Raw genomic sequence first — 24,218 nt, 5'->3', positions numbered from 1 at the left:
ATAGAACGGGACTAGAGAATTCTGCGAAGAAATGTGTGCGCAAATTGTAATTTGCCATTGTCTCAAGTCACACAAACCCTCTGTGAGAGTAATGGCATTAATGACAGCACTAGTACAATACGAAGGACACTCCATGATATGGGTTACAATGGTTGTGCAGCTGTTCACAAGCCATTGATCACCTCAACAAATACTAGATGCTTGTTAACGTGGTTTAAGGAGCACAAATCCTGGACTGTTGAGCAGTGGAAAACACTGCTCTACGGTCCAGAGCTCTACATGGACAGATGAGTCGAGGTTCACACTCTATTAGTCTGATGGTCGTTCCTGGGTGTGGCGAATGCCAGGGGAACAGTTCCTTCCTGATTGCATCCTCCCAACAATGAAGTTTGGTGGAGGCAGTGTCATGGTATGGAGCTGCTTTTCATGGTTTGGACTGGGCCCATTAGTCATTATCAACAAAACTATGAATGCTGTGTAATACCAGGACATCCTGGACAATTATGCACTTCCAACATTATGGCAATACTTCGGGGAAGGTCCATATCTGTATTAGCAAGAAAACAGCTATGCTATATTGCTCAGGTCATAACAGAGTGGTTTGAGGACATGGGTGTGGAAAAGTTGGATTGGCCAGTCCTGATCTGAATCCTATCGAGCATCTTTGGGATGTAGTGGATCGTTGGGTACGTGCACATCGAGACTGCCCAAAGAACAAGGCTGAACTGGTGGCTGCATTAAAGGCCGAGCGGAGGAACATATCACCCGGCATTTATAAAACGCTGGCTGAGAGTAGGCAGCGAAGAATGAAGGCTATCATAAAAGCAAAATGTTTCAGCACAAAATATTAATGACACAATAAAAGCTATTTTTTTGTCTAAAGGCAGGTGTCCAGATATTAATGTTAGGCAATGTACAATAAATGACATATGTAATATACAAAAAGAGTAAAGAAATACATGGAAAAGAGTAGAGAAATATATAGAAGAAATATAAAAGAAATATAAAGAAATGCTATATTTAGAAATATTTGGAAAAGAATAGAGAAATATATAGAAGAGTACAGAAATGAAAGACACTATGGTATAAAAAACATATTTTATATGTTTTTTATTCCGTAAAGTAAAGTAAAGTGCAGCCATTATCAACCGATTGCAGGATGGAAGCCTCCTCAACAATTCATGCTGAGGGAAATGGATCATAATCTGCCACGCTGGTCCAGTGCGGGTTGGCAGATCGACTGTATTCAGCAGTCAGGGGCTTGAACCCTCGTCTACTCAAAGAGCGTGTGTTACTGCACTCCCGCTCCTGACCACTCAGCTACGGAGGCTTTTTATACCATAGATATATAAAAATAAAAATAGATAAGTATACTGCTGTATAATGCACAAATTTGGTGTCACATTCAGATATGACAGCACAGAGTATGTTTCTGAAGAAAAGCACATGCCAGGAAATAAAGAATTAAAATATGATGAATTCAATGAATTTGAAATTTATGAGATTAAGGCCAAAAGGGATAGATATGTGAGGGGGTGGGAGATACAGAATGCAAGCAAGTGGTTTGCAGTTATGTCAGCAATAGGAAAATGCCCAGAACTCTCCTAACTGACTAAGCTATAACAAAATCAAAACAAAACAGGGATACAATGGAAATATCTGGAACCAAAAGATGAAGACAATAGAAACCTTTAGCAGTGGGAGGGGGAGATGAAAGTGTGAAGTTAAATTCATGATAAATACAGCCTAGAAAAGGAAGTAAATAACATACAAAATAGCAAGGAAAGGGTGCTAAAACTCTGTGAATGAGAAATGTCATGTGTTCGTAAAACTAATGGCTTAAGAGAAATAAAAGGAATACAGGAAAGTAAAAAAATAAAAAAAAAAGTAAAAGAAATATAGAAAAAAAAAAAAAAAATGGCTCAGGCAGTTGAGGGTCACAACAAATACCATTCCAATAGACAGGATGTTTTAGCAAAGTTCTGAGAGTATGAATCATAAATTTACGGTCAGTAAGAGTAAAAAAAAAAAACCCCATAAATATACAGGTAGTTCCTGACTTCACGAGTTAATTCATTCCTATTGCATGGCATGCTTATAAAGTGGGAATTTATTTCCCATAGACAATGTTAAAAACAGGGGTTATGTTCTCAACAATGAAATTTCACCATATAATGTTAAATAAAAGTCAACAAAACAATAGTTTATGCTTAAACAACAATTTATTTATCCATTAAAATCAAGCAAATTATAATCATAAAGAAATTATTTATGCCATACAAATGTTAAAGAATGTTTATTCTTCATTATCATTGACTAAATGCACTCGTTGATGGTTCACTCATTGTTGGTTTGTTAGAAGCAGAAGGAGTCTTCTTCTTCAGAAATGATTCAAGAGTTGTTTGTTTCCAAGACAGTCTTCTCTTTTCTTTATAAATTTCATGATAGCATTTCGCACAAAGATCATTAACAGTCATTCCGGCTGCATGTTTTCTTATGATGTCATATTTTTTTTCCAAAGTTATTCCTCTTCGCTGTTTCTTTTTATTAACATCACTTTCCATAGTATGACTTCGTTTTGGCATACTGTATAATATTAATAAGGGGGATAAATCTGAAATAAGACAAGACAGCGAAATGAAAAGCAACACAACCACTCTTTGTAACGTCAGCTGGCAAGATGCTCTAGTCTGCCTCAACAAACAAATGTATGCACAGTAGCACTGTATTGCATAGCTACATGCAAGGTGTGAAATGCTGTATTTATGAATATTTAGCATTTATTATTGCAATTAATATTCATATTTTCGATTTTGTTGATGCTTGATAACGGTGAAAAACAAAAAAAAAAAAACAAAAAAACTTGTAAAGCTGGAACTGTCTGTGAACCATAGTAAGCAATCAGTGATGTATATCAAACTTTCCACACTGTATGACATCGCAATGAAAAGATGTATAACATATATAAAATGTACAAACCTAGAAAAGGAGATGGGGGAAGGAAATTAACTGAACAACATGGAGAGTTTAAAATATAACAGTCATCATTATCAAACAGGATAAAAGCAAATGTAATTGGCCAAAAATCAAAATGTAAGCTAGCTAAAAATTTTATTTATACAAATATAATCAGGAAATAATTTTTTAAAATTGATAATATTAAGCACTTTATGAAAGTGATACCACAGATAAGTCAAGGGAAATAAGTTTTCAATAAGTTAAGCTAGAATTTTCTATTTTTAGTAGAGCAATATTGGAATGGATAAATATTGAAGTGTTAGATAGCCAATGTGTAAAGTCAACCACACCAAAATTAAAGGCATCACATTTATTATAAAGGTTAATAATTGTATGCCCATTGTCAATAGTAACGTCCAAGTCTAGATAACTGGGTTTTTGGTTAAAAAAATTAGTTTTTTTTCCAAAGTAAGCACCTGGGGATATTGATGGCCAAAAACATCAGGAAAATTTGGACAACCGAGAACACATAAATCAACATATCAAAATATAAGAATGTCCTGGGGAAAAGAGACTTTAAACTAGTAAAGGTATAAGTTAGCATTGATGACGCAGGACTGCCCGTTAGTGTTCCTTGAATTTGATGGTAAACCATATTACCATCAAAGACAAAGCTATTGAAGATACACAGATTGACAAAATTATTCCAAAATGTGGCACTGCATTTAATTACCATTTATATTCTTGATATATTTCCTGTAGAACTATTTTTAAATTATTCAGATTAGTAGTAGTGGCAAATGATGCTAGAAAGCAAGCTTACATAGCATCAGTCCAATAAAAAAAAATAAAATCAATAAATAAAAAAAAAAAGAATCATCACACACTTCACATATCCATGCCCTCCAAGAATTTGTCTAGTTCTTTTTGAATTTATTCAAACCATCCACTTCCACGACTGATGAAATTTTGTTCCAGCAATCAATCACCTGTTGGCTAAAGGCATATTTCCGCACATATATTCTACAACTGTCTTTTCTCCATTTGAATTTATGCCCCATGTATGTAGTCTCAGTAAGAGGAAGAATGCCATTCAAACTCTACTTACTCAATCCATTCAAGGCCTTAAAACCTCAATCAGATCATCCCACAGGTGCCTAGTCTCCAGAAGCTGCAATTTGCAGAACTGAAGCCTTTCTAGGGTAAGAGCACCCTTTTATTCCCTTCACCAATCTGGTTACCCTCCTCTGCACCCATCCACAGATCTACATCCTTCCTAAAATGAGGCCTCCAAACTTGTATTCAATACTCAAGATGTGGCCTAACCATGGCCTTGTACAAAGGGATAATCATCTCCTTATCCCTTTAGCAAGGTTTCTGTATATCATTGACAAAACCCATGGGCTGTTATGACAGCATGTCTGCACTGCTCAGAGAATTTCATATCTAACTGCCTATTTATTCCCAGATCTTTTTCATTTTCCACTACTCTGGGTGTAGTACCACACAGTTGATGTTACTATGGGATTACTGCTACCCATATGCAGTAATCCCTTACACTGTCAATGTTAAACTTCAATTGCCATTTCAAAGTCCATTAACCCAATTTCCCTAGATCTTGTTGCAGTAGCTCACCCTGATTATTGTCTTTAATCACCTTGCCAACCTTTGTATCCTCTGCAAACTTTGACATTAAGCCTGATATACCTTCATCAATACCATTAATAAATACTAAAACCTGGAGGATTACAGTGATAATATTAGTCCATGAAGAGCAGTACCCATTGATAACCACACTATCTTCTTTCACTTAACCATCCCTTTATCCATAGCATAACTTGTGCTTAATGTCACATTGCTCCAGTTTATACAGCAGTCTTTTATGTGCAACATTATCAAATGTCTTTCTGAAATCCAAGTATATGATATCAAAATTATTTTTTACATCTAGTTCCTTGGTCACTGAATCATAATAACCAACAGATTGGTTACAGAAGACTGCCCCTTAACAAACCCATACTGTGACTGCAGTATAATTGCATTCCTGTCCAGATGTCTTGCATTACTTCTTTAACCAGCGACTCCATTATTTTCTGTGGAACAGATGTTAAGCAAGGCTATGAAAAGACTATGAAAGTCAAATAATGCCCAAGATAGGTTTAAGTAATTGCTCTAATGTTTTTCCAGGTTTTGGGGCATAACTGTTTCTACAGGAGGTTATAAACCTGAAGCTTACAGGTGTTTTTTGAAATTTAGTTATAAAATATACATAAGGAAAATTATAATTATTTGTGTTTAATTTAAATCTTTTGTTTAATGCCAATAATTTTTGGCAATGATACTACGAGAGGAAGAAATGGGCTTATAAGCAATACTGGACTGAAGCTCTTTCATTAAAGTATAAGCATAAAAAGCTTTATACATAAAAGCATAACACTGCAAGCTTTATCTACAGGAGTAATAATAAAATGATCTTGTAATTCTTGCAGCTGCACTTTAATTTTGACAAAATTGTGGTGCCCAAAAGATTTGCAATGGGAAAGATTTAGAGTATATTTTAAAATAGTTTTTGATTAATTCAAAGTATAATATATCGATCTAAATCTGGTATGCTTCAACAGGTATATTGTACAAAGTTTTGCTTGTAGGCCAAAAGTATACAATATGCTAATAGTTCCTAATAAAGTTTTTTTTTAAAAGAAGTAAAATTAATTTTTGGAATTAACCTAACTTTATAACCAAAAGAAAGAATTTCTTTAAGTTCAGGATGTGCCACAATATATCCAAATCTCCCAGAAATAATATAACCATGATTAGGATAAATGTAAGATTGTAAATTTTGTTGCTTGCAACACACAATTGTCCAAATCATTGTTGTCAACACATAAATTAGTTGCTATAGTTTTATAATTGCAAACTATTAAGCCAAAGGGTTTAGAATATTTATATCTCACTTTAATATGAGTATTTTGGCTAGTAATAGGCAGTAATTAGATTACTGTGTGAATTAATAATTAATACTGATATAATCCATAAATTTATATTGAAATTCCAAGGATATAATAGACTGTTTGTGCTGAAGATTACTACACTGAGATTTTAGTCTAAATTTGCAAATATATCATTAATAAGATGAACCTACGTAAGGCTTTTAGTATGCTGTGGTTAATACTAAAAAAGTATATTATGAGAGATTGCAAATCAGTATAATCATTTTCCCATTCATTACATACTACAGTACAATTACCCAATTTAGATTTAGGTTTTCGTTTTTACTTCTGTTTTTGTTTTTACTTCTGTCCTTAGGTTTATTATATGATCCATTAGTTTGTGGTTTGATAAGAAATTTAACCATATGAAATTTGTCATATATACAAGTACAGTAAAATCTCATTAATACAAACTCGGTTTATACAAAGTACTTGTTTATATGAAGCACGTACCATTCCCCTGCAAAAGGGGAATGGTTTAAAGATTGGCTTTTCTTTTTCAGCCCGTGAGAAATAAATATTGTCATTTTGTATGTTTATTACAAATCTTGGCAGAGTGATCCGATTATTGCCCCCAGCCACCTGGCTCCGTACTTCCCGAAGGATGGCACTAACTTGTTAGAAATTAGTTTTGTGTAAACAAAAGCAGTTTATGGTAGCTACAGTGTCAAGGGCATTCTGAAAAACATCTTTCTGAAGGATGAGTTGTTAAATTAACAAAAGAATAAAGTTTTTCTAAGTTCTTTACATGCACTCCTTCGCTCTCCACAGGAACAAGGTCAGTTGCAATTGTTACCCCAGTTCAAAGAGTCTTTTGCTATCGTATACAGCAATCTATTTTTTGTGCCATTTTATCTGAGCTAATGTCTTTTTCGGAACTTGTCTTTAAATTAATTTAAAAATTGTTTATATTAAATCTTATCTAGCAGTGTTATGGAAACAAAACATAGACGGATAGAATTAAGCCTGGAAATTAAACTAAAAATTATACAAGAGACTGATAGGATGGAAAGAAGCAAAACAGAAAAACTGAAAAAGACTTGAAGAAGGAAAGAAGCAAATGGAGCAGCGATGAAAAACAGGAAACAAGTTTGTGGTGCAAAACATGAGGAGCTTGAAACAAAATTTTTTGAGTGGTACCAACAAATGAGTGCATCTAATTTGTCAATATGAGGTCTGATTTTGCAAGAAAAGGCAAATTATCTAGCTCAGCAACATGGGATTAGCAACTTCAAATGCAGCAGTGGTTGGCTCCAAAGATTTAAAGACAGGAATAACTTGGTTTCGCAAAATGTTTGCAGTGAGTCTGGATTAGTTGACAAAGAAAAGGCTACAGATTGGTTGTGTTCTGTACAGTCCATCCTTAAAAAATATGAGGCAAAGGATATTTTTAATCTTAACAAGACAGGTTTATTTTATAATTTGCTGCCAAACAAAACATTTGCTGTTCGAGGAGAGTTTTGTCATGGTGGAAAATTAAGTAAACAAAGACTCACTGTTCTGTTATGCTGCAATTCAGATGGCAGTACAAAACTACACCCACCTTGTGATTGGTAAGTTTTCCAAGCCAAGATGTTTTAAAGCAGTTAACCAACTTCTGTGATTATGAGGCCAATAGAAGTGCTTGGCTTACAGTCAAAATTTTTCAGTCTTGGTTATCAAAATTGGACAGAAGAATGGCTTCAGAAAAAAAGGAACAATTTGATGATTCTAGATCGTTATACAGCACATTCTGCTGAGACAATTAAGTTGACAAATATACGGCTGTTGTTTTTAAATTTGGACAGAAGAATGGCTTCAGAAAAAAAGGAACAATTTGATGATTCTAGATCGTTGTACAGCACATTCTGCCGAGACAATTAAGTTGACAAATATACGGCTGTTGTTTTTAAACCCCCCCCCAATACCACCAGTTTAATGCAACCACTGGATCAAGGCATTATTTATAAATTCAAAAGCACATATAGAGCCCACCTGATAAGGTACTTGATCTGCAACATAGAAGGAGGGAACAATTTGCAGCCAAATTGGAATGTCTTGGATGCTATCCGTAATCTTGTTATTTCTTGGGAAAGTATTACATCAAGTGTAATAATAAACTGCTTCAGAAAGATTGGCTTTGTATAGAACATCATTGAAAAACATGGTCCAGCAGACGAACGTGAATGCAACAGTGAGGAATGGAGGAATTTGAAGGAGCATATGGATTTTGTTGGCGAATTTTAAGAGCTTTAAAGGTGGATGATGAAGTTGCTACCATTGCAACGCCAACACAGAAGAGCTGCTGGGTACCAAACAAAAACGATGATGTTTTTGTTACCAGCGACAGCAAAAGTGAAGAAGCACGTGCACACTGCCATCTAAAAAAGATGCCCAAAATGCACTGAACATAATAGAGAATGTGTCGGCCTGCAGTAACGCTGAGAAACAACTATAAAGGAGCAACTAGTTAAAAATGCATATAGGACAAAAACTGTGCAAACAATATTGGATTCTTTATTTAAATTAGATTAGTTTATTAAAATGTTAATGGTTTGTATGTCTCCTTTTATATTAAGATTGTAATTTTTTTTACTGTGATACTAAAATATTGTATATATCAAAATATATACTGTACAATATTTTCATTTCCATTAATATTGCTTTTCTCTTAGTTTATCTTACAAATAAAATAAAATCTTTAAAAAATATGTTATTCCTATTATTGTATTGTTAGACAAGGCTTTTGTTTTTATTTTATTTTTATTATTTTATTTTAATTTATTTTTGATATTATTATTATTTATTATTATTCTTAGATATACAGTATGTAGCAAAAAAAAAAAAAAAAGAAACTGTAAAATTGACACTTTTGGGGGACCCCATTACTACAAAACATGAAAATTTAGGTCCCTTGAACTTTGTATTAACGAGATTACACTGTATCTGATATATTATAAGTAATAAACTTAAGATTAAATTCGAAGTCCATATGGCAGAGTTTTAAATTTTAACATAAAGTGTTCCTCTTGACTTATCCTCAAATCAATATTGTGAATTTGTGCAAGTACTGAACACTGAGTGGACAGAAATCATGGGATACCAACCTAGTAACAGGTCAGCCCACCTTTCGCCTGGATAAGGGCAGTCACACGGTGAGGCATTGAGTCCACTAGTTCACCAAAGCATTCCACAGGTATTTCCATCCATGCTTGCTGCACTGCTGTCCATAATTCTGTCATTTTCCTTTCCATAGCATTGCAAAGATGCTCCACAGGATTCATGTCCGGTGAACAGGGAGGCTGTTCCATGGTGGTAAAATCTGTAGAATGCTCTTCTAACCATATTCTAGTCACCACGTCTCTGTGGAGAAGCACTGTCCTGCTGGAAGATTCCATTGCCCTGTGGGTGCATGATGATCATGAAGGGATGCAGATGGTCTGCAAGGATGGACACGTAATCTGGACCATTCATAGATGTACCAGAGGTCCCAACGTGTGCCAGTTGAACATGCCCCAGACCATTACTGACCATCCACCTGCCTGAACAGTTCCTCGTTAACATGACGAGTACATAGCTTTGTGTGGTTTCCACCAAATATGCACCCTCCTGTGGAGGTGCATATTTGGTGGAAACAGCACGAATGCTCAAAATAACTGGAAACACGACTCATTGGACAAGGAGACCCATCTCCAATCATCCAAGGTCCAGTGCGAATGTTCTTTCACCCAGTTGAGGCATAGAGTCCTGTGTCATGGTGTTATCTAGGAAATAATTGAACTCATACACCAACCATTAGATGAATTTTACTGTAACTAAAATTTTAATTTTACAAATAACAAAGAATGTATAAAGACATTATATAATTTACTATAATTTAAAATAAACTGATGGCTGTATATTACGGAATCCTAAAACTATAATAAAATCATTTACTATAAAATATGCTAAAATATAAAGATTAAGAGTGCTAAAAAACCTGAAGCTTTCGGATCCTGGACAGATATAGTAGAGGATTGTTTGAACGTAGGGAGCCTTTTGTTCCAGTAGCCACCGCATACATCCCCTACTAGCCGGGCCTTACTGAGCATTTAGCGAGAATTTTGCAGGGATATAAGACACGCTGTGTACAGCTTCCCGGGCGGAGATTGTGCACAACTGTATCCCAGGTGAAAGACCGTATACCAAAAGATCTCAGCAGTGGAGTTGCATACAGAATAGAATGCCTGGATTGTGGGGGGAACAAAACGACGGCTCAGGGATCGTCTGGGGGAGCATTTAAATGCTATAAGAACAGCCGATTATAAGTCTGCTGTGGCCGAACATTTTTTGGGAGAAGCAGCATCAGATCTCCCCAGAGGACATGATCATCATGAACCACGCACATTGGTACTGGGAGCGTAAGTGGCTAGAGGGTTTACGGATTGGCTCATCCAGTAAGAATACCATGAACAGAGACAGAGGTATACGCATACATCCTATTTTTGAAGCAGTTGTCCGCAGTACGGATGAACAATTTTGTTTGCCACGCTTCCGGTTCTGCCCATGCGCCGAGGGAACCACGTGAAGGAATACCACATGTGGAGGTACCGTGAGCCTGTTATATAGGAGAGGTTGCAGGAAGTCTTACTTCAACAGGTAATCACTGTTGAAGAAGAGAGCTGACGCTCTTGAAAGCTTCAGGTTTTTTAGCACTCTTAATCTTTATATTTTAGCATATTTTATAGTAAATGATTTTATTATAGTTTTAGCATTCCGTAATATACAGCCATCAGTTTATTTTAAATTATAGTAAATTATATAATGTCTTTATAGATTCTTTGTTATTTGTAAAATTAAAATTTTAGTTACAGTAAAATTCATCTAATGGTTGGTGTACGAGTTCAATTATTTCCTGGATATGAATTTTCCCGACCTCAGAGGCCTCTTTCAGGATGTCATGGTGTTAGTAATAGGATTCGGGTGGATTGGCGGCTCCCATAACCTACTGTGGCTAATGATCACCTGATGGTCTTGGTGGAGACATTTTTGGCATCTCCCTCGAAGTCGGTGGCGATTTGTGCCACTATCGCTCTGCGGTTAGCTGAAACAATGCGAAACAGATGTCAATGGCTACGTTTATCCACCACCTTTTTCTGCCCACAGTGCTGTCCACGATGAGATGTTATTCCAGAAATGGCACTCTTAATACTGTCAAACAGGGCTAGTGCAATTTCTGTACCACCTCTGCAATAAAGTAACCCATGCATTGGGCACCCACTATCATCCCTCTTTCAAAGTCAGTTAACTCACAATGTTTATCTATACTGACATCGAATTAGCATCTAAGTGAAGGCAGTGATGCAGTGTACCTCTATACCTGCCAAGCAGTGAGTTCTTCCACTAGCAAGAGGGGTGACAGTGTTGTGTTGCCCAGGAACCCCATGAATTCTGTCCGTTCAGTGTATATATGTATTTGAAAGTGTCGATATTCAATTTTATGTTCAATATTATTCTTAGTTTGTTCAACATTGAATGTTGCACGTAGAGCAAGAAACAAAGTAAATAACATTATGTAATTTGCCAAAAAAAAAAAAAAAAAGGAAAAGAAAAGAAAAGAAAAGAAAAAAAAAAGATGCTGTTAAATTATCAGTTTGATGCTGATACCAGGATTGTGCATTATATGGCGATATACTTATCTATTTTTCTTTGTATATACTTATGTATATTTTTAATCTTTTTTTTTTTATAACATAATTTCTTTCATTTCTTTACTCTTTTCTATATATTTCTTTACTGTTTTCTCTATTTCTTCACTCTGTTATGTATATCACTTATATTCATTATGGTCTTAGGATTCTTCCCGTCCTTCAGTACATTTTTTTTTTTTTTTTTTTTTAATGAGAACCCCAAACACGAGAGGTATTATAACCTATAGTACTTAGTACCGTGCTTGGGTTGGAGGTTGAGAAGAAGAAAGAAGATATTTGTTGATATTGGACTTGAACTTCTGTAGATTGTAATTTTCAGGAAATACGTATGAAGGAAGGTTGTTCCAGAAAACGGCAGTTGAATGAATAAATGAGGAAGCTGAAAAGTTGGTTCTGTGGGTTTGAAGTTGGACAGTAAATGGATATTGGCTGGTGGTGGCACGTGTTCGGACTGTTTTGAAAGAGAGAGCAGGAATTATAGAACCCAATTCAGAAGAACAGTGCCCATGGAAGTATCTGTAGAAGAGGCATGCAGCAGAAACAGTGTGTCTATGAGAAAGCGAGTGGAGAGACTCTATTAGAGATGAATCATTAATTAACCTAACTGCCCTCTTCTGAATGGAATCAAGAAGCCTGAGAGAAGTTTTGGGGGCACCACCCCAGATGTGGGAACAATATTCCATGGCAAGGCGGATTTGCAATTTATACAGAGTGAGCAGCTGTTTGGGAGAAAAGTAACGCCGAGAGTGAAAGAGAAAACCAAGTTTTTTAGATGCAGAGGAAGCAATATTTGTAATGTGCTCGTGCCAAGAGAGATTAGAAGTCAGGGTAATCCCCAAAAGATATATCATTTTGCCTAGAAATCGGAGTGTCACTAAAGATAAGCATAGGAGCAGAAGAATCCTTTTTGCGAGATATAAGACAAGATTGAGTTTTAGAAGGGTTGAAATCAACTAAGTTGTCTTTGCCCCACTGGAGAATTACCTGAAGATAGGCATTTAAGGAATTGGCAGCAGATTTTCGAGAACTTAAGCTGATTGAGCTGGACAAGGTTTCTCAAAAAGGAAAGTTGAATGCAATGTGCTATCATCGGAAAAACTATGGATAGGAGTTCCAGTCAATGGGAGAAGGTCATTGATATACAAGAGGAAAAGAGTGGGGGAAAGAACTGAACCTTGGGGGACACCGGCATTAGTGGAGAAGTTAGAAGACAGAGAGCCATCTACCATCACCCACAGTGAGCGATCAGAGAGAAAACTGGATAACCAATTACTAAAAACAGTTGGCAAACCATAAGATGGAAGCTTGTTTAGAAGACCTTTATGCCAAACACGATCAAAAACCTTTGAGATGTCAAGAGCAACTACTTGTGTTTCACCGAACCTTTCCATTGAATTAGTCCATAAATGGGTAACATAAGCCAGAATATCACCAGTGGATCGACACTGATGGAATCCATACTGGCGATCGTTGATCAGACGGAAGGTTTCTAGGTAGTTTAAGAGTTGGCGGTTAATTGATTTCTCCATTACTTTAGAAAGAGTAGAAGTAATTGCAATGGGACGATAATTGGATGGGAGGGATTTGTCACCCTTTTTAGGAACTGGCTGGATATGAGCAAATTTCCAAGCAGAAGGAAAAACACCTTTGGAATAAGAAAGTGAGAAAAGGCGACAAAGAATGGGAGTAAGTTCAGGAGCACAGGTTTTGAGAACAAGTGGAGAAATACCATCAGGACCTGGAGCTTAGCATCAAGATTCGTCAAAATCTTTCTGGCATCCTTTTGACGGAAGACCACAGGAGGCATTGAATGGAGTGTGTTGGGAATGGTGGGAGGTGTTTTTTACCAAGGTCATTAATACATGAGCTCAAAGAAAAATGGGATGCTAGCAGGTCAGCTTTATCCTTGGCTGAAGTGACAACATAACCATCTGGTTTGGACAGAGGTGGGAGCAGAGATGGGCAAAAGTTGCGGCCAATAGCTTTGGCAAGAGACAAGAATGCTCGGCTACCATTAGGGCAAGAAGCAAGTTTTCTACTCTTAGCCTGTTCAAACTCTAGTTTGGACTGATTAATAACTGCTTTACAATTGTTGCGAGCTTTGGTGTAGGCAGAAAATGAAACTGAAGAATTAGAAACAAGCCAATTACGATATGCAACGTTCTTCTCTTGGACAGCCTTAGCACATTTATTGGAAAACCAAGGTTTAGATAAAGGACGAGATTTTAAAGTGGAGTGTGGGATAAAGGATTCCATTCCTGCAAGAATAATTTCACTGACACGACCTGAGCAAACGTTGACATCAGAAGTTTTGAAACAGTAATCAGACCAAGGAAAAGAAGAAAAGAAGTCACGCAGGTCATCCCATTTTGCATTCTTGTAATGCCAAACAATACGAGGTTGGGAATAGCCATGAGATAAAGGTTCCATTGGAGAAGAGACAATCACCAAGTTGTGATCTGAAGTGCCTAAAGGACCTCTCACTTCAACCTTGTACTTAGAAGGGTTGTTTGTGAGAAAAAGATCAAGCGTATTGGCTGAATGATTAGGATTGTCCGGTATTCTTGTAGGTAAATGAACAATCTGTGCTAGGTCATTAGTAATTGAAAAAGCCTCAGCATCTCGACCTGCTGGGTCGGTGTGACTAGAAAACGGAAGCCAGCTGTAGTTGTGAACGTTAAATTCACCAAGGAAAATTACCTCACTGTTAGGAAAGTTGGACTGGAGAAAGTCAAGTTGCAAAGAGAGGAAGTCAAAGAGCTCCAAGTGATTAGTGGAGTTGGGAGAACGGTAGAGAAAATAGATGAATTTTACACAATGAGGTAGAGAGATTTTAAGCCAGAGAAGATCAAAGAGAGGAGATTCCAAATTGCCAAGTCTCTGACAGGGAATATCAGAACGGACATATGCACAAGCACCACCTTTGAGGCGAAAGGAATCATACAGCAAATAATTTGGACATCTGAGATGAGCTGTAGTTGAATCAACTGATAACTGAGATTCAGTCAGAAAAAGTACATGGGGTTTGGAAGACTGCAAGTGGAAATGGACATCGTTGAGATTAGAACTGAGACCACGTATATTTGTGAAATGAATTAGGAAGTCCTTGGGAGGTTTAGATCTTTTCGCAGATAAGCTTGCTCTATTATTTTGACAATTCATGGTGTATTCAATAGTAAGAAAAAGTGGGTGGGACATGCTGTATGAAGCAACGAAATTTTTGGATAATGCATACACATGGTAAGAATATACCCAGATCCTTGACATAACGTGGCCTCGACAATGCTCCCCGCATACACACTACTCGGACTCCCTCTAGTCACTATCTGGCAGAGTAGAGGTAGCAAGATTATACACTAGCTGATCCGGAAGCTTCCTAGAGAGTTACCAATAGGTTCAGTCCGGTGTACTAACTAGCGGCCGGCCTGCGAACACCGTTTTAGAGCTGTACCCTCGAAATGTAAGGAATATTGGATCTCGCCACGACATTCATCATAACCTCAAAAATCATCAATCATACTGCATGATGGAAGAGATAGGGAAGGGTTGGCCGGAACTTAGCTCTAGAGACTAAACATGGGTTCCACCACTTCAAGCCTCCAATAAGCAAAGTGGTGGTATTTCACCGGTTGATGAGAGTCATCTACCACCTAGTACTGCCTGGTAACATAGAGGGGCGGCGTTCCTCCATGTGGTGCGGGTGCCACACCTCGACCCCTGCTTACGTTGGTTCACACCTGGGTGGTCACCCACCATGTACTTGTGCATGAAGGTTATACCCCATACCCCCCCTACCCTTTTTCCTTTTCTATAATATATTATATATATATATATATATATATATATATATATATATCACCTATTGTCTTCACCATATCTGTCCATATATATATATATATATATATATATATATGCACCTATTGTCTTCACCATATCTGTCCATCTGCATATAATAATGACCCCAGTTGAGCTGGATAGATTTTCATGAGATTTTATATTTGGCCTTTTAAAAATATTTATCAAGCCATTCCAAATTTCATTAAAACTAGACAAATAGAAACCCAGCAATATTTTCTTTTTTACATACATTTTGTATGTAAAAAAGAAATTCATTGATTAAATGTAGTTTTAATAGAGTATAGTTATCTTTAGAGTATGTGCCAGTTTCGCATGCATTGTTATGTAAGACTCATGAATGTGGTGTTGCTTGTAAAGAGATATACATATACACAGAGAGAGAGAGAGAGAGAGAGAGAAAAAAAGAGACTTAAAAGAACAAAACAACAACAAAAAAGAGTATATGGGAGAAGTGCAATAAATATTATATAATTATATTTAGTTTTTATTTCTATTAATTACAAAAAAAAATGAATGCGCTCGAAATGTAATGCACTGCATACATTAACAGCCATCATTTGAATTGCAAAAGGAAGTATCACACAGATGAAAGTGCTTTAGTCTGAGGATAAAAGAGATACGTCCAGGATAGAACTAAGGGACTTGTCAGGTACTCATTGATCTACAACACTGATACTCCAATGGCTGCAGAAATGGATCAGAAGGTTTTGATCTCACAGGATGTTGTAATTCTGGGTGGTTCAAAGAAACAGAACGGATTATTTTCTATAAAAGGGAATAGGTAAAACGGGATGACAGGGTATGAAAGCTGCTGATTGATATATGCAAATACCAATAATATTAAATAAAGACAATATGAGGGCTTCACAGTTATGAGGAAACCTGATGTTGAGAAAAAGCTAAGAGTTAGAGTTCAATGACAAAGTGTATGGAATTTTACTCGTGAGAGGACATTTTATGGGCAAGTGCTCTATGAGTGAAATACAGCCTGGGGGAAAAAAAAAGTGTGCAAGGTTCGCAAGTAGAATGTTTCTCAGAATGACATGCACATTTTACATGGAATGAGATGGAATCTATTTGAACATAAGAGGCACTAGAATTGTTCTTTAATGTTGATTGATGATTTGGAATTGTTCATTATATTAATTCTTTATGTAAATTTTTAATAACTTCAAAATTTTTTGGATAATGTATTATGTCTAATAATCTAGGATTTAACACATGAGAGCGAAGAAAAATGATGCAAAATCGTTAAATTCAAACCAAATCCAGAGTTAAATTATATTACAAGACATATTAAAAATGTGTACAACCACTGAGAAATAATAACATCTGAACTAAATGCTAATAAATGCTATTAGCTGTCAGTTGTGGCATCTCCAGTCATAAAAAAAAATTTCAGCATAAGTCTGACAGACTAATTTTCTTCTGTATCTCTGAAAAAAAAGTTTTTTTTTTTTTTTTTTAATTTTGCTTGGAATATACCAATACTTGACTTTTTTACAAATGGACTACAGTATTTTTATTAAATGCAATTTTTTTATTTTTTCAAAGAAAAATTTTAAAAAATTAGGTTTTTAAATGTATTTTTGACAAAACAAAAAAACTTTTATTTTATACAAACATTCATAAACAAACAAACATTTACTTTTATATAAACATAAAATATAAACATGAAACTGTTAGTCCCAATAAAATAAATAATACCTGTAATTTCTGCCATCACACTAAGAAAATAACAAATATATTAAAAAATTATGTACTTACAAATTTTTGAACAAAATCCTGAAATTGGCACTAACGGTTGTGCTTCTGTGATGTTTACTCCTTCTGGCTGTCTTTTTTTACTTTTTTGTTGCTGCAACTTTTTAGGCAACCTAGCTGTCTTTCTCCTTTTCACAGGAGCCTGAAGTATATGAACTTCTCTATGTGGATCCAAGGTTTTCCAACAGGAGAGAGTCTTATTTGGAGAAAAATATTTTCAAAAATACAAGCAGAAAATAAAAATTAAATATATAAGATAAAATTTAATTTACAGTAAAAGTAGTCAATGCATTATAATGAACTTTGGACCTAAAATTGTTTTTACCTTATGTAATCTGCCTCAACGGGAGGAAAAAGATCACAAAAGTGTACTTAGAAATAAAATTAAAAGATTTTCTAAATAAACTTTTTAAAATTTGTTCCTAAATAGTTATTCCTAAATAAATGTTTCTTTTTAAAGTTTATAAGCATTTCACTTTAGGCATATATTTATTAAATATATATGTCAAGTGAAATGTTTATGCAGGCTATAGTTGTTTTAGTCACATCAGCGACTTAGACCATATTGCATGTTGTGTGGGCTGAAAAATCCAAAATAATCACAGGGAATTCTCAGCTCAGCTGGCTACAGCCCCAATCGAAGAAGATGCTTTTAGAAACTCCTCCAGTCGATGATGGGACTCAAACTTGGACCTCTCCAAATGAATGACAAGTGGCAAAACTACTATACTGTTATAGAGGATGCTTATACACGAATCCTGATATACTTGTAAAACACTCTGACACTACATTGGGGGCTTCAGGAAGTTTATTAATGACAACTGCATAGTCAAAACTTAAAAATACAACTTTAAATAAACAGTCATAGTTTATTTTGAGTTGTATTAAGTTTTTTATTTTTAAGTTTTGACAATGTAGTTATCTTGGACATTGAATTCTGTTTAGACCAGTTGTCAAATTAAAGTTAAACTTAATTTCATAATATATAAAGGAATCCTTCCTCAGCTTTTGGTTTGCCCTCCACAGATATGAAATAATGCAATTTTATAAAATTTCATAATCCATTTATATATATATATATAATCCTAGGGTCCAGTTTGTTCTTGGATTGCTTCGGGTATTTTAAACTACAAGACGGCTTCTACATTTCTACATTTTTACAATTTAACATTATTTCATTCCTGCATATATATATATATATATATACATGCAGTTCAGTCCTTAAACAAAAGAACATTCCAATTATTATTCCCAACTCTGGTAGATCATGTGGGTGGACCTAGTGGCAATGAGGTGTATGTTAAGCACCTAAGGCTACAAGGCATCAGTGTATTGTGTCTGCATTTGATAGTTTATGCAGGCTTAATCTATTTATACACATAATTATGGGAGAATTCTTTAACATTCTGGTGCAAAATAACATAAGATTAACATTAAGATACTCAGCCCAAACTTACCATATTTCTTTTCTAAAATATTGCCTTCAAAACAACATCATTCCGAAATTTTCCAGGCTCAATTTAAATCATAAAATTTCAATTCATAAAAGTCCATCTCTGTGAAACCCAAGTTTCTGGTTAAACTTGCCTTAAAATCTCGGTATTGTAATAAACAAAAATACCCTGCCCAGATTAGGAAACTTTGTGACAAATAAAAAAATTATCTACATCCAAACAATTGGTCTGTATCGAAGACCTCCATAGATTTGTGACGTCAAACACAGGCCACGGAAATAAAAAACAGACAAATGTCTATTTTTTATTTCTGTTTTATTAACAAATTGAATACATTATCGCAGGTATCAAAACAGGTTCATATGAGTTCAAACATGCTCGCAAGGTTCTGGCCAGATGCACACGAGTTCGCTGCTGTCGCCCCGAACCTGTATGCACCTGGCCAAAAGCTTATATTAACATCTGTCGCCCATATTTAATTTCCTATTCATGGTCTTTTGCATGCATGTGCAAATACAAATAATCACGGAATTTCACATGCATGCGTGAGGACAAATAATTTCTCTATTTAAGATTCAAACTCACACAATCCGTAATTTCCGTTCCTGTTATTACGACACACAGTTGAAAAGTACTGTTTGCTTCAGGAAGGAAAATCGTTTTTCAAATTTAAGTTTAACTTTAATTGATTTTTGATTAATTTTTTTAAAAAATTGTTTTTTGTATTTCAGTTAATTTTTGAATTGTGTTCAATTGATTTTTTACTGTAATCATTTTGCATTAATCTTTTATTCATTATAATTTCTGGAGAGTATCACACAGAAGTGTTCTATGTATCATATTGAGATAAATTTCTCCTATCCTTCTACATATATTGCATGTGCATGTATTTTTCAGTTGGTTTGCTGGATGAAAAACCCACGTTTCTGGAAGAAAAAAACATGAAATCCTTGCATGAGTGACTAGATCAAAAACTAGAGAGAAAAAGCTAATAAAAATTCTTCTTGTCACAGGATTCAAACTTAGACCTTTTCCATCTGTTCTGCCCATGTGTGAGAGGATGGCGTTTAAAACTTCTCTGCTACCTATGAGGGACTAGTGGGCAATGTCAAATTAATATATACTAATAAAACATCAGTAAATATTATGATAAAATATTTTTAATTCCTTTTATTAATAACACAAGAACACAAATAAAGATGCATTCAATATAACACAACTGATTTTTTTTTAAAATGCCTCACATCAGTTTTCTGTAAGGGAACTTAAAATGGAAAATTAAAATAATTAGCTTATGGGGAAAAAAAAAAAAAAAAAAAAAAAAACCACTCTGTTTAGATCATTCATGGTCTGTGAAAAATCTTTGGTGGTTTGCTAATTGGTAACCTCTTATACACAGTGGTGTTGCACTGTGATGCAAAAAAAATTGCATCACTTGCAAAATTCACCGAATTTCTGTGAAATTTCGCAATGTTTTGTAATATCATTACCCTATTGCATCAGCTATCTTTAACAAGCTCTCTTAGATGATGTCATGTGCATACATGATTGCATAACTCTAGCAGCAATATAAATACAGTGCATATGCTATGAGCCCAGTATTCTGTGCTTTGCAATGCCTAAGTTTTCACATTTAACACCATATAGGAAACGTTTTGTTGCTGCACTGAATGCAGAGGGACATTGCAATCATGAAATTGCTAAAAGAATTCAGTGAAACCAGTCAACAGTGGCATGTTTATTACAAAAATTATCATAAACTGACAGTTTAAACAGAAAGAGAGGAAATGGATGTCCACAAATATCTACTGCCACGCAGGAGAGGACAGGACAGGACAGATTTCTGGTCTATCTGTGCGTCCGAAACATCAATAGATCTCAAAATAGCATGGGATGAGGAGGATACAGGAGTAAAGGCAAGTACTGCTACAGACATATATATATATTTTTTAATCGAGATTAGTAGCATATGTCCAAGGAAAAAAAAGCCGCTTTTTAAAAAAATTTGCAAAAAATGAAATTACAGTCCCCAAAGTGGACAAAAGAGCAGGCTAGCTGGTCTGAGAATCAGTGGAAATGTGTTATTTTTCTCTAATGAATCAAAATTCAATACATGGTTCAGATGACCAGAAGGCTGTTAGACAAAGAACAGGAGAAGAATTTTATCTTGTCTGTATCGTCTTCACAGTGAAACATTCTGCATCTCAAATGTATTTCACATAGAGGAAGTGGTCGTCTTGAATTTGTGAAGGGTATAGCAAATGCCGAGATATTAGCATTAGTTGAGGCATATGATGCAAGAAAGCAAGCTTATAGAGCATCAGCCAAAAAAAAAAAAAAAAAACACCTTCTCATTTCACCCATCCGGTCATGCCAAAATGTTTATCTAGTTCAGCCTTAAATTTATTTAAGCTATCAACTTCCACAACAACAACAGATGGAAGTCTGTTCCAGCAATCAACTATTTGCTGGCTAAAGGCAAACTTTTGCACATCTATTCTACAATTGTCTTTCCTCAAATTGAATCTATGCCCCCCCCTTCAGGTTCTTAATCTCAGCAAGTGGAAGAATCCTATTAGCATTGAGCCTGCTCAACCATTCAAGGCCTTATACACCTCAATCAGATCACCTTGCAGGTGCCTAGTCTCCAGATGCTGCAACTTGCAGATCTTAAGCCTTTCTTCATAAGCTCATCCCTTTGTTCCTCTCACCAATCTTGTTGCCCTTCTCTGTACTCATTCTAGTAACTCTACATCCTTCCTAAAATGAGGCTTCCAGACCTGTATGGTGTACTCAAGGTGTGGCCTGACCATTGCCTTATACAAAGGGATAATCACCTCCTTGTCTCTGCTAACAAAATTCCTATATATCATTGACAAAACTCCATGACCTGCTCTGGCAGCCCGTCTGCACTGCTCAGAGAACTTCATATCTCATTGCACAATTACCCCAGGTCTTTTCATTCTCCACCTCCCTGAATGTAATACCACATAGTTGGTATGTTTCTCTTGGGTAGGGATGCCAGATTTCAAATTAGGTCTCGCGGGACAAAAATGATAAAAATTGCGGCAATTTTTCTCAAGAAAATTTTTTCACAATTAACGATCTTGACATATCATTTTTAATTTCTAAACTTCGTTTTGGCCATTTAAAAATGTATCTAATAAAAAAAACAACAAAAATAATTGAGTTAAATTTTTATTTATACTATAATCCTAAAAATTATTCAATATTTATCACTTGATTTCACTTCATTCCATCACTTTTTATGGCATTATTTTATTATTTTACAGTCAAAATCTGTTGATTTTTTACCTGCGGGACATTTAAATGTTTATGCGGGGCGCGGGACTGTCCCGTCCATTGTGGGACGTCTGGCATCCCTGCTCTTGGGTTACTGCTACCCATACACAGTACTTTGCATTTGTCAATGTTAAACTTCAGTTGTTACTTCTAAGCCCATCTGCCTAACTTTTCTAGATCCCATGAATCCACCAAATTAGCAGTTTTCTGACCACCTAACACAGCCTCGATAGCATCAGCAAATATTCTTGCACCTTTCTATTTAAGTGTATCCCATCCCTGTAGAAGCAGTCTCTCCTGTTAGCAAGCACAGACCATGCTGAAAAAAATTCTACCCAGTGAGCCTTCCACAATCTCTCCAGGGTTGAAATGATTGACAAGGTTCTCATCATATACTCCCTCCTATCGTGTCTGGGCAGAATTGCGATGTACAAGAACACCCTTGAGAAAATATTTCTTCCCACAATTAGAGTTCACTACGTGGATGTTGCCAATAGCACTTTTCAGGACAATTATGCTCCAAGTCATAGAGCCAAAACCATACGTACTACTTCATAAAATTAGTAAAAGTTTTAAATTTATGAAACATCACATTCTTGCTTAAATAAATGTAATTTATTTAGTTGCCGTTACTGTTCACAGGTGCAAAAATTGGTGAAGGATAGATCAGTTTGTACAATAACATGGCCTGGGAAACAGTCCAGACTTCAAATCAACTGAAAACTGTTGAAACAAACTGGGTGTTTCTGTAATGCAAAAAGAAACCAAAAACATTTAGAGAGCTGAAGAAGACAATCTGTGTTTGGTACCATGAGGTTTCTAGGAATAAATTCAGAACCTTATCCAGTTGATGCCACAAAGATGTGCAGCAGTCATCAAAGCAAGGGGTGGGTCAATGAAATATTAGTGTGCATTTTGTTGTATTTTTTTGTTTATATAACTGCCTGTTGTCGTAGTATAGGCAAAGTAATGGAAAAAAAAAATCACTGCTCTCACAGAATTTCTGTTATTATATGAACTATAAGTACAGCAGCTAATCCAGCAGCGTTGGGACCTGTGGGTTGCTGGATTAGTGAATTTGCCGGATGACCAGTGGTTATTTGGTTATTTTAGCACATAGAGTTCACCCAACAGCTAATCACCTCATCCTACCTTGAACACATTGACTCCCAAGCTAGTTTAGGAAAAAAATTCCACAGGGACCAAAAATATTTAGCAAATAATTTGATTAGTAATTCTAAAATACTGTAATGTCAGTGTTGTCGTTTTTTCGCTTAAAATATATATATATTAAAAAATATATATATATATATATATATTTTTTATGTCGCATATATGTGACCGACATGACTCAATAGGTTACTTTATTTCTTCAGAAGCCCTGGCGGCCACATACGTGTGACGTTATTATGGCATACATATGAAGGTCATTTGTTTATTGCATGCGCGGCAAGTGCTCATTAAAACTAATTGCAATAAAATAAACTCTCAAACCCCACAACAAGTTTGTCAGTATTGTTAGCGATTTAGAGATTTTGTGAAAACAAGTTCATTAGAGTGCCGTATTATCCATCATATTGTGTTGTGTTTTACTGCAAGTTTGTACAAGTGTGCTGTAAAAAAAAAAAAAAAAAAAAAATCTAAAAAGGAATGGCTAAAAGAAAATTACTAAAATAAGAGGAACTGAGAGAAATTGCTGGAATTTACAATTAAGCAGAGTTTTTTCTGTTAAGCAGAGTTTCTGCTGAATTTTTTCAGAAGTTCAACTTTACCTGTTATGGACAATGTACAGTGTTTGCACTTTACACCACGAGAGGCACTTCCTTTATGCACTGGAACCATGGCTGGGGCTAAAAGTGAGCAGGTTATAATAATAAATGCAGAAAAACAAGTGGGAATGTCTTGCCAGTGTTTACAAGTTCGCACCAACAGATGATGCCGCAACCAACGCCAACAAAACAGTAGCGACAGGTCGATGCGCCAACCAGGGAAATTTGAAATTACGTTCGCGGAAATTATGTCCAAATTAGTGGTGGAACCGGATTACCGGTGGCCAGATTAGTGATAGTCGACCTTTAACATGCTGTTATTTAGGAGAAAAATACGTATTTCGTTCTATATTCACTGACTTATTCAAAAATGTAAATTTTTCTGCAATTAATAGTGTCATGTGTATTGTTATTACTTTTGTTCTTTCAGCTATTTCAAAAAGATTAGCTGCC

The 24,218-nt window shown here is 35.6% G+C and overlaps 1 protein-coding gene across 1 annotated transcript in view; it reads right to left on the bottom strand.

Annotated features, from left to right (window-relative positions):
- LOC150077294 (condensin-2 complex subunit H2-like) overlaps positions 1-24,218 on the bottom strand; it is a 482,911-nt gene that overhangs the window by 205,014 nt on the left and 253,679 nt on the right. Inside the window, exon 9 of the mRNA XM_090385846.1 lies at positions 17,243-17,435. Within this exon, the coding sequence (XP_090241972.1) occupies positions 17,243-17,435 (193 nt within the window). The remainder of the gene's footprint in view (positions 1-17,242; positions 17,436-24,218) is intronic.

Source organism: Mastigoproctus giganteus, chromosome 12 (genome assembly GCF_048544385.1).
Source record: "Mastigoproctus giganteus isolate SK-2022 chromosome 12, ASM4854438v1, whole genome shotgun sequence".
Taxonomy (NCBI): Eukaryota; Metazoa; Arthropoda; class Arachnida; order Uropygi; family Thelyphonidae; genus Mastigoproctus; species Mastigoproctus giganteus.
The sequence above is the reverse complement of the archived record's forward strand: the minus strand, read 5'-3'. Positions and strand labels throughout refer to the sequence as shown.